The 12,285-nt window shown below is 43.9% G+C and overlaps 1 protein-coding gene across 1 annotated transcript in view; it reads left to right on the forward strand.

Annotated features, from left to right (window-relative positions):
* ATP7A (ATPase copper transporting alpha) overlaps positions 1–12,285 on the forward strand; it is a gene marked incomplete at its 3' end in the record, with an annotated part of 79,217 nt that overhangs the window by 36,175 nt on the left and 30,757 nt on the right. The window contains exons 6-10 of the mRNA XM_080719356.1: positions 2,453–2,614; positions 5,331–5,407; positions 5,620–5,845; positions 6,988–7,221; positions 9,649–9,740. Of these exons, the coding sequence (XP_080575482.1) occupies positions 2,453–2,614; positions 5,331–5,407; positions 5,620–5,845; positions 6,988–7,221; positions 9,649–9,740 (791 nt within the window). The remainder of the gene's footprint in view (positions 1–2,452; positions 2,615–5,330; positions 5,408–5,619; positions 5,846–6,987; positions 7,222–9,648; positions 9,741–12,285) is intronic.

Consider the following 12,285-nt stretch of genomic DNA (forward strand, 5'->3'; position numbering starts at 1 on the left):
AGGAAAAATTGCTGTGGGTTCATGGAAGAGTTCTGAAGATAATTAAATGCTGGGAAAATAAGATAATCAAAATGATTGAAGGATGAACATGACTTATTCATGGTCCTTGTGCATGGAATATAATTGTCATCTCTCTTTTTTTTGGTGGTACTGAGGGTGGAACCCAGGGGCTTTCTACCTCCGGGCTATACTCCCAGACCTTTTTTATATTTTATTTGGAAACAGGGTCTCACTAAGTTGCTGAGAGCCTCACTCAGTAGCTGAGGCTGACTTCGAACCTGCACGATCCTCCTGTCTCAGCCTCCCAAGCGCTGGAATTACAAGTGTGCGCCACCATGCCTGGCATTATATCTCTATTAAGAAGAAAAAAGTAAGAATTTAGTTTGGTTTAATAAATGAAAATCAACTTTTAAAATGTAGTATGAAGCCGGGCAAGGTGGCACACGCTTGTAATCCCAGCACTTGGGAGATTGAGACGGGAGGATTACGGTTCGCAGCTAGCCTCAGCTACTTAGTGAGGCCCTCTGCAACTTAGTGAGATCCTGTTTTAAAATAAAGAATTGCTGGGCATGGTGGCGCACGCTTGTAATCCTAGCATTTGAGAGGCTGAGACAGGAGGATCGTGGTTTGAGGACAGCCTTCGCTACTTAGTGAGGCCCTTTGCAACTCAGTGAGACCCTGTTTCAAAATAAAGAATAAAAATAGGGCAGGGGGTGTAGCTTGGTTGTCGAATGCCCCTGGGGCCCATCCCAAACCACAAAAAATAAAATAAAATGTACTATGATTTCAGCTGGGCGTGGTGGCACACACCAGTAATCCTAGTACTTGGGAGGCTGAGACAGGAAGAGTGCAAGGTTGAAGGCAGCCTCAGTAATTTAGTGAGACCCTCCACAACTCAGTGAGACCCTGTTTCAAAATTTAAAAGATTCTTTCACTCCTCCTCTTCCAAAATACTCTTCTTTACATTTTTTTTTTTTTTTTGCGGGTCTGGGGATGGAACTCAGGGGCATTTGACCTCCAAGCTACACCCCCTGCCCTATTTTTTATTCTTTACTTTGAAACCGGGTCTCACTGAGTTGCAGAGGGCCTCACTAAGTAGCTGAGGCTGTCTGCGAACCGTGATCCTCCAGGTCTCAGCCTCCCAAATGCTGGGATTACAAGCGTGCGCCACCACGCCCGGCTTCTTCTCTACATTTTTATGATATTGACTCTTGATCGAATTGGCACCCCATAATTGTACATTTTAATATTGATTAGGAGAATAAAACTTCATTGTAAGAACCCTTGATTACAGAATTATGAAGTTTTCAGGACATTATATATTTACTAATCATAAGTCATCAGGTTTTTTTTTGTTCTTGTTTTGTGGCACTAGGGCCTGAACTCAGGGGCATTCTACCTCTGAGCTACACCCCAGCCCTATTTTTTTATTCTTTATTTGGAAACAGGGTTTCACTGAGTTGCAAAGGGCCTCACTAAGCAGTAGCTGAGGCTGGCCGCGACCCGCGATCCTCCAATCTCAGCCTCCCAAGTACTGGGATGACAAGTATGCACTATCTCACCTGGCTTCAGGTTGCTTTTGGAGGAAAGGACTCGCTGAGATCCTTGCACAGTCCCTCTGGAAGCCCTACCCATCCATTTCAGAATATAATACTCAGCTAAGCAATCACCCCACTCTGGCATGGAGAAAAATACATACTGATACATACAAAGTTGAAATACTTTCGTCACCCAGTAGCCATCACTAAAGAGCAATACAGGAGGAAGTAATCTAGAAGGCAGTAGGGCATTGGAGACAAGAAGCAAGAGTAGAGGTGGAGTGAGTCTTCTAGCACTGAGGCGTGGTGACAGGAAGGAGACTTTTTTTTTTTTTTTTGCGGGTCTGGGGATGGAACCCAGGGGCATCCGACCTCCGTGCTACACCCTCTGCCCTATTTTTTATTCTTTATTTTGAAATCGGGTCTCACTGAGTTGCAGAGGGTCTCACTAAGTAGCTGAGGCTGTCCGCGAACCGCGATCCTCCAGGTCTCAGCCTCCCGAATGCTGAGATTACAAGTGTGCGCCACCACGCCTGGCAGGAGACTTTTTTGTGTGTGAAAGAAGTTTATTAAAAAGATAGAAATACAGAAAATAGAAATACAAAAAATAGTTACAGCCCCATGCCAAAATGGCATGGGGGGGAGGGTGGCCCGGGCCAACTCACCACTCCCCAGGAAGGAGACTTTTAACGAAATGTTCTCCTATGTAACCTGTTAGAACTGGGACTTTGTTCAATGTGATATAACAATGGTATTCTAATGGTCATATTTAAAACATAACAGTGGTACAGATAAGATCTTTTGTGGCAGTCCTGTGTTGTCATATATACTAGTCCTTTTGGTTGAAAGAATTAACTCACTTTATTTTGGAGGAAAATAATATTCCTGAATAACAAAGGCTTTGGTTTTCACAGGTGAGAGGAATGACGTGTGCCTCCTGTGTACACAAAATAGAGTCCACGCTCACCAAACACAGAGGGGTCTTCTATTGCTCTGTGGCCCTGGCAACCAACAAAGCACATATTAAGTATGATCCAGAAATTATTGGCCCCCGAGACATTATTCACACCATTGAAGTAAGTAAGACTCAAGTAAAAATACTTGGCCTGTCTCTTTTTGCGGGTTTAGGAATGAAACCCAGGGGCACTCAACTTCCGAGTTATACCCCTAGCCCTATTTTTTATTCTTTATTTTGAAACAGGGTCTCACTAAGTTGCACTACGCAGCTGAAGCTGGCCTTAAACTGCGATCCTCCAGTCTCAGCCTCCCAAATGCTGGGATTACAAGCGCGCGCCACCATGCCCACTCAGCCTCAGCAATTTAGAGAGGCCCTCTGCAACTTAGTGAGACCCTGTTTCAAAATAAAGAATATTATAGGGTTGGGAGTGTAGTTTAAAGGCAGAAAGCCCCTAGATTTAATCCCTAGTCACACACACACACACACACACACACACACACACACACACATGAAATTTCAGTATCCTCTAATTTTTTTTTTTTTTTTTTTTTTGCGGGCCTGGGGATGGAACCCAGGGTCATTCAACCTCTGAGTTACACCCCCAGCCCTATTTTTTATTCTTTATTTTGAAACACAGTCTAAGTTGTGGAGGGCCTCACTAAATAGCTGAGGCTACCCGCGAACCACGATCCTCTGGCCTCAGCCTCCCAAATGCTTTGATTACAAGGGTGCGCTACCACTCCCAGCCAGTATGCTCTAAATTGATGTTCTGATGATCCAAATTATATTAATGGTTCAAATAAGACCCTATTAGAGGCCGGGCGTGGTGGCGCATGCTTGTAATCCCTGCGCTTGGGAGGCTCAGACAGGAGGATCGCACGGGTTCGAAGCCAGCCTCAGCTACTTAGTGAGACCCTGTTTCCAAATAAAATATATAAAAGGTCTGGGAGTATAGCCCGGAGGAAGAAAGCCCCTGGGTTCCACCCCCAGTACCACAAAAAACAAAAACAAAAACAAATAAGACCCTATTAGTATGAATAATAATATCACTAATATCTATTCTGTTGTGGTACTAAGTATTGAACCTAGAGTCATTCTACCTCCGATCCCTTTTTCTATTTTCATTTTGAAACAGGATCTTGCTGTGTTGTTGAGAGTCTCACTAAATTGCTGTAGCTGTCCTCAAACCTGCAACCCTCCTGTCTCAGCCTCCCAAGCACTGGTATACACCACCACACTGGGCTTAAGTTGTTCTCTTCGCTGTGCTAAACTGCCAAGAAATTTAAGATTGACACAGTATTTATTGCAGTCGGAAACATAACGCATGTTACTGTCTGTGCCATGTGAGTGAGTCTCACTTAAGTGTAGTGTTTAGTTTTTTTGCGGTGCTAGGTATTGAACTCAGGGGCATTCTACTTCCAAGCTACAACTCAGCCCGATTTTTTAATTCTGTATTTGAAACAGGGCCTCATTAAGTTGCAGAGGGCCTTACTAAGTAGCCGTGAACCTCTAATCCTCCGATCTCAGCCTCCAAGTACTGAGATTACAAGCATGCATCACCATGCCCCGCCGGTATGTTTCAAATGTGAAACAGGGTCTCACTGAGTTGCTGAAGGTCCCACTAAGTTCCTGAGGTCAGCCTTGAATGTGTGATCCTCCTTTCTCCAGCTCCCAAGTACGTGATTTATACGTGTGTGCCACTGTGCCTAGCCTTATAGTTTTATTTTTGTATTTCATTTTATTGGGAAAAATGACTTCTGTTCATGGTTTTTTTTTTCTGATGGAACAAGACTCGGGCCTGCATATGCACAACCTTGAAAAATATGTCGTATGGTGCTGACTCTTGTGAACTATTCAGGACAAGCTCTACTTCAGTACAGATGTACTTGAGTTAAATTGATAGTTGGAAAGCACTAGGATAAACATTAAGTAGAATTAAGGGAATATTCATTTCTTTCAAAAAGTAATGAGGAAGCGGGGTATGATGGTACACACCTCTCATCCCAGGACTTTGGAGGCTGAGACAGAAGGATCGCAGGTTAGGTTGGGTGTGATGGCGCACGCTTGTAATCCCAGCGCTTGGGAGGCCGAGACAGGAGGATTGCACAGATTAGAAGCCAGCCTCAGCTACTGGGTGTGGCTCTCAGCAACTTAGTGAGACCCTGTTTTCTTTTTTTTTTTTTTTTTGGTGGTACTGGGGGTGGAACCCAGAGGCTTTCTACCTCCGGGCTATACTCCCAGACCTTTTTTATATTTTATCTGGAAACAGGGTCTCAGTAAGTTGCTGAAAGCCTCACTAAGTAGCTGAGGCTGGCTTCGAACCCGTGTGATCCTCCTGTCTCAACCTCCCAAGTGCGGGGATTGCAAGTGTGCGCCACCACGCATGGCTTGAGACCCTGTTTTCAAATAAAGTATAAAATAGGTCTGAGACTATAGTCCGGAGGTAGAAAGCCTCTGGGTTCCACCCCAAGTACCACACACACACACACACACACACACACACACACACACACACACACGAAGGATCACAGGTTTAATACCAGCCTCAACAATTTAGTGAAACTCTTAGCAACCTAACCCTGTTTCAAAACAAAAAATAAGCAAGCTGGGAGTGTAGCTTGGAGGTAGAATGCTCCTGTGTTCAAACCCCAGTTCCAACAGCAACAAGAAAAGGTAATGAAGAACAGGAAGCATGCCATCTGTATTCTCCAAAGTGGCTTGCGCTCAGCAGTTGAACCGAATTGTCCTAAAGGGCACGCCCATGGCTCACTGTTTCTCTGTTTAATAACTATATATACATGGAGTGGAATAATTTTTCTCATTCATTTCCTTAGATTTTAGGCTTTGAAGCTTCTTTGGTCAAGAAGGACCGATCAGCAAGTCACCTGGACCATAAACGAGAAATCAGACAGTAAGTACTTTGGGAGTATCGGTCCAAACATGTCTGACTTCTCGTTGCAAATGTAGCATATTGCTGGCATGTCAGTTTTCCAGTACCGTCCTCATAGTGGATAGAATGGCTGCCACCTGCTGCAAATAGGCTTGCATCATACTTCTCTGCTACGTAGCTCTTTAACCATTAACCTCTGACGAAAATGCTTTTCTTATTTTTTTCTGTGTAAGATGGAAACGGTCCTTCCTGGTGAGCCTGTTTTTCTGTATTCCTGTAATGGGGCTCATGATATATATGATGCTTATGGACCACCACCTCGCTGCTCTTCACCACAATCAGAACATAAGTAATGAGGAAATGATTAACATCCATAATTCTATGTTCCTGGAGCGACAGATCCTGCCGGGATTGTCCATCATGAACTTGCTGTCCTTTCTGCTGTGTTTACCTGTACAGGCAAGTGAAATGCTGGCAAGCGTATTTGATGAGAATGGAAAAGACCCGAGCACGGGGGTGCACACCAGCGATCCCAGCGCTCGGGAAGCTGAGACAGGAGGATTCCGGGTTTAACACCAGCCTGAGCAACTTAGTGAGGCCCTGTTCCAAAATAAAAAAGAAATAAGCCGGGCATGGTGGTGCATGTTTGTAATCCCTGCACTTGGGAGGCTGAGACAGGAGGATCGCACAGGTTTGAAGCCAGCCTCAGCTACTTAGTGAGGCTCTCAGCAACTTAGAGACCCTGTTTCCAAATAAAATATAAAATAGCTCTAGGAGTATAGCCCGGAGCTAGAAAGCCTCTGGGTTCCACCCCCAGTACCACCAAAAAAAAAAAAAAAAAGGAAAAAGAATAAAAAATAGGGCCAGGCGTGGTGGCGCACACTTGTAATCCTTGCCCTTGGGAGGCTGAGACAGGAGGATTGCACAGGTTCAAAGCCAGCCTCGGCTACTTAGTGAGGCTCTCAGCAATTCGGTGAGACCCTGTTTCCACATAAAGTATAAAAAGTAGGTCTGGGAGTATAGCCCAGAGGGTAGAAAAGCCCCTGGGTTCCATCCCTAGTACCACACACACAAAAAAGAAAAAATAGGGCTGGGGCTGTAGCTCGAAGTAGAATGTCCCTGGATTACATACTCAATACCACAAAAATTGTAAAAATAAAAATAAAAATAGGACTGGGGGTGTAGCTCAGAGATAAAATATTCCAGGGATCAATCCTCAGTAGCGCGCGCGCGCGCTCGTGTGCGCGCGCACACACACACACACACACACACACACACACACACACCAAACAGAAAGCCAAAGGAAGTAACCTTAACTTATTTATTTATTTATTTATTTTGCGGTACTGGGGTTCCTGGAAGCCCTTCTCCCTCCAGGCTACATTCCCAGACCTATTTTATATATTTTTTTTATTTGGAAACAGGGTCTCTTAAGCCAGCGCGGCTGGCTTCGAACCAACGCGATCCTCCTGTCCCCGCCTCCCAAGCGCAGGGATGACAAGCGTGCGCCACCACGCCCGGCAACCTTAACTTATTGAGGTCTATACATATGTGAATTTGAATATTTTTCAAATTCAGTGTTTATCATTCCTGTATCGCAGTTTGTCGGAGGCTGGTATTTCTACATTCAGGCTTATAAAGCACTGAAGCATAGGACCGCGAATATGGACGTGCTCATCGTGCTGGCGACCACAATTGCATTCACCTACTCGTTGGTAATTCTTCTGGTTGCAATGTATGAGAGAGCCAGAATGAACCCCATTACCTTCTTTGACACACCTCCAATGCTCTTTGTGTTCATTGCACTGGGCCGGTGGCTGGAGCACATAGCAAAGGTAAAGTAAGAAAGGGCGATGCTTGTCAAAGTTTGGGGTGGATACACGATCAGAATATTCTCAAGATCAACCATCAGAAATATACATTGAGCCGGGTGTGGTGGTGCACACCCATAATCCCAGTACTTGGGGAGGCTGAGACCGGAGAATCGGCAGGTTTGAGGATGCCTCAGCTGTTTAGCGAAACTCTCATCAACCTAGTGAGATCCTGTTGCAAAATAAAAATAAAAAATAGGCCGGGTGTGATGGCGAACGCTTGTGATCCCAGCATTTGGGAGGCTGAGACTGGAGGATCACGGTTTCGAGAACAGCCTCAGCCACTTAGTGAGGTCCTCTGCAACTTAGTGAGACCCTGTTTCAAGTTAAAGAATAAAAAATAGGGCAGGGGGTGTAGCTCGGAGGTTGAATGCCCCTGGGGTCCATCCCCAGACCTGCAAAAAAAAAAAAATAGCCGGGCGTGGTGGCACACATTTATAATCCCAGCACTTGGGAAGCTGAGACAGGAAGTTCGCACAGGTTCGAAGCCAGCCTCAGCTACTTAGTGAGGCTCTCAGCAACTTAGTGAGACCCTGTTTCCAAATAAAGTATAAAATAGGTCTGGGAGTATAGCCTGGAGGTAGAGAAGCTACTGGGTTCCACACCCAGTACCACCAAAAAAATAAAAATAAAAATAGGGCTGGGGTGTAGCTCAGAGGTAGAATGCCCCTGGATTCAATACCCAGTACCCCTCCTACACACAAGAAATATACATTGATTTATGTAGTAAACTATTTACTGAAGAAAATATTTTTGAAAGAAATTATTAGTTCATTTATTTTTTCTTTTTTTTTACTAGTACATTGTGTTGGGGAGGGTACTGAGGATTCAACCCAGGGATGTTCTACCTCTCAGTTATATATCTTCAGCCTTTCTTTGTATGTGTGTGTATGGTACTGGGGGTGGAACCCAGGAGCTTTCTACCTCTAGGCAATATTCCCAGACCTATTTTTTATATTTTATTTGGAAACAGGGTCTCACTGAGTTGCTGAGAGCCTCACTAAGTAGCTGAGGCTGGCTTCGAACCCATGCGATCCTCCTGTCTCAGCCTCCCAAGCACGGGGATTACAAGTCTGCGCCACCACATCTGGCCCTATTTTATTTTTTAAATGAGGCCTCACTACGTTGCTGAGGGCCTCACCTAAGTGGCTGAGGCTGGCCATAAACTTGTGATCCTCCTGTCTCACCTCCCAAATACTGGGACCATAGGTGTGCGCCACTGTGCTCGGCTGTACCTTTATATTTAACAGAATTGCCAGCGTGGCATACATACCACTTTATATCCTTACCACGGCAAAGGTTTTTCCTGTTTTCGCAATCTGTCAGAGGTGCCAAAACTTACTTGGCTTACTGCCCCTTTTTCGGAATAAAAATAGTTCGGCTCCCACCTGGAAATCTACTTTCCAGCGAATACCCAGAAAGATGCAGTGACAACTTTGCAGCCTTTGATGTGTCTGTATTGTCCCAGTGTCCCTGAGGGGCAGTATTACCCGCTTTGGGAGCCGATAGCTAGATAATTATTTGACCCTTCTGCACACTAAAAGTATGTCAGATCAGTGTGCTTGAATTGATTAAATCATTCTGGTTTCGCTTTCAATTAGGTTTCCATTTTTTATTTGAGATAATCCTGCATTGAACATGCCCATGTCTAATAGTCTTTTCCAGTGAACTGCTGTCTTAGGAGTAATTTTAATGATATGGTTCCTGGGTTAAAGAGCACAGATCTTTCTGTTGTTCATGCTGCAAGTTTTGACAATTGTTGCCAGCAAGGGTATGTCGGTGAAGGACTTTTACTACTCATCAGCTTTGCCTCTCAACGAAATTCTTGCTAAGTTGTAGGCATTCAGTGGTAGGATAGGGTGGCTTTCATTTCCATTTCTTCCATTAATAGCAAGGATAAACAGTTTTCCATGATATTTATATTTCCTCTTGTATGATTTGCCATTGGTGCCCTTTGCCCGTGGACCTTTTGGGTTTCTGATGTTTTTCTTATTAATTTAAAATTTCTTCATAAATTGCACCCAATAATTTTAAGACTTTTATATTCTTTATTTCTAATCTGAACATTTTTCTGATGTGAACAAATTTACATTTCTAAAGCTGACTTTCAGCTGAGTATACTAGTGCATGCCTGTAATCTCCCAGTACTTGGGAGGTTGAGATAGGAGGATCCGGGTTCGAGGACAGCCGTAGCAGCTTAAGGAGACCCTCGGAAATCTAAGGAGACTCTGTTTCCAAACAAAAAAGTTCAACAGGGCCGGGGGTGTAGTTCTGGGTTCAATCCCTTGTACCATAGATACACAATAAATAAATAAAAGCTCACCTTTTGGTAAATATTAAAGATTATATCTTTTTTTCTTAGCATTGTCATGTGTTTGTTTGAATTTTTAGGGCAAAACGTCAGAGGCTCTTGCAAAGCTCATTTCACTACAAGCTACAGAAGCAACTATTGTAACTCTCAACTCTGAGAACATCATCCTGAGGTATTTATCTTTTTCTTCGCCCTTCTGTTTTTTTTTAACTTCTTATGACAATTTTCAAATATATCCAGAGTAGAGCAAAGTATCACAGTCCCACAAATCTCTCTCCTAGATATAAGAGTTGTCTGCATTTTTCCCCGTTTCACTTCTTTCTTCTGTTGCCTTAAATAAATCCCAAACTGGTCCTGGTGGGCTCATGATGTAATCTCGGTGACACGGAAGGCTGACGCAAAGAGGATCATAAATGTGACACCGCCATGAGCAGCTTAGCTAGACCCTGACTCCAAATAAGGAATCGAAAAGTGTCGTGGCACAGGCTTTTTTGTTTAAAAAAATTAACAAGAGTCAGGGTGTTGCGGGCATGGTGGCGCACGCTTGTAATCCCAGTATTTAGGAGGCTGAGACAGGAGGATCGCACGGGTTCGAAGCCAGCCTCAGCTACTTAGTGAGGCTCTCAGAAACTTAGACCCTGTTTCCAAATAAAATATATAAAGAAGGGTCTGGGAGTATAGCCCAGAGGTAGAAAGCCTCTGGGTTCCACCCCTAGTACCACCAAAAAAGAAGAGTCAGGGTGTAGCTCAGAGTCAGTTCCTGGGCTCAATCCTAGAACCACACATATACACAGAATATATTCTTTTCTAAGTATAATAGTACATCATACCTAACAAAATAAATAGTAATTTCTTAATGTCTCTTAATTCCCAATTCACTTTTCTCTGCAAAATGTTTTAAGCTTCCTGGTTTTATTTTAATTTTTATTCTTTTTTATTTTATTTTATTTTATTTGCGGGTCCGGGGATGGAACCCAGGGGCATTTGACCTCCGAGCTATACCCCCTGCCCAATTTTTTTATTCTTTATTTTGAAACTGGGTCTCACTGAGTTGCAGAGGGCCTCACTAAGTAGCTGAGGCTGTCCGCGAACCACGATCCTCCAGGTCTCAGTCTCCCGAATGCTGGGATTATAAGCGTGCGCCACCATGCCCGGCTTATTCTTTTTTATTTTAATTTTAATTTTTTTTGGTGGGGGTACTGGTAATAGAACCCAGGTACTTTCTACTTCCAGAACATACTTCCAGGCCTATTTTTTATATTTTCTTTAGAAACACGATCTCACAAGCTGGGTGTGGTGGCACACACTTGCAATCCCAGCCTTTGGAAGGCTGAGACAGGAGGATCACACCTCACGGACAGCCTCAGCTACTACTTAGTGAGGCCCTTTGCAACTCCGTGAAACCCTATTTGAAAATAAAGAATAAGCCGGCCGTGGTGGCGCACGCTTGTAATCCCCGGGCTTGGGAGGCGGAGACAGGAGGATCCCACAGGTTCGAAGCCAGTCACTCTGGCTTAAGAGACCCTGTTTCCAAATAAAAATATAAAATAGGTCTGGGAGTGTAGCCTGGAGGTAGAAGGGCTTCCAGGAACCCCAGTACCACCAAAAAAAAAAAAAAAAAAGAATAAAAAATAGAGCTGGAAGTATAGCTTGGCAGTAAAATGCCCCTGGGTTCCATCTCCAGTACCGCAAAAAAAAAAAAAAAAATAAAAAAAAAATTAGAAACAGGATCTTACTAAATTGCTGAGAGCCTCATTAAGTAGCTGAGGCTGGCTTGGAACCGGGGATCCTCCTGTCTTGGCCTCCCAAGTACTGGGATTACAAGCATGCGCCACCCGGCTCGGCAAGTGTCCTTGTTTCTTAACAAAAAAAAATTTCGGGGGTGTGGTACTGCGGGTGGAACCCAGGGGCTATACTCCTAGACCTATTTTCTACTTTATTTGGAAACAGGGTCTCACTAAGTTGCTGGGGGCCTCTCTCTGAGTATCTGGGGCTGACTTTGAACCTGCGCGATCCTCCTGTCTCCGCCTCCCAAGCGCGGGGATTACAAGCGTGCGTCACCACGCACAGCAAGTCTTCTTGTTTTAAATAGAGTTCAAACAAGGTCACTGCATCATTGCAATTGTGTGTGTGTGTGTGTGTGTGTGTGTGTTTGCGCGTGCGCGTGTGTGTGTGTAGTGTACTAGACTAGAGGTTGAGCAAGAGATGGTCTACCTGTGAGCTGCACCCCTACCCTGATTTTATTTTATGTTTTTAGTTTGAAACAGGGTTTCACTAAGTTACGGGAGGCATTGCTGAGTTGCTGAGGGTGGTCTTGAACCTGGAATCCTCCTGTTTCAACCTCCCAAGTTGTGAGATTACAAGGGTGTGCCACATTGTTGCATTTTTTAAAAAATAGTTTTTTGATTGACGCATAATATTTGTACATATTTATGAGATATTGTGATGTTTTGAATCACGTATACATTTCATACATATAAATATGTATCATATATTTTGTTTAATCTAGACTATCCTTCCCCTTTCCTCCTCCTCTGCCCAATATAATTGCCCTTGTAGAAAAGTCCATCAAATGTGAGGATTAGCTCACCATCTACACTCGCCTCTTGCTTCCCTGTGAAGTCATTTAATTCATTCTGTAACTCTTGTTACTTAGAAGTTAGAAATTGGAGCTAAAGTGTTCATTCGGTTTTTTTCTGGGTTTTTTTTTTTTCGGT

Source organism: Muscardinus avellanarius (genome assembly GCF_963383645.1).
Source record: "Muscardinus avellanarius genome assembly, chromosome: X".
Lineage (NCBI taxonomy): Eukaryota > Metazoa > Chordata > Mammalia > Rodentia > Gliridae > Muscardinus > Muscardinus avellanarius.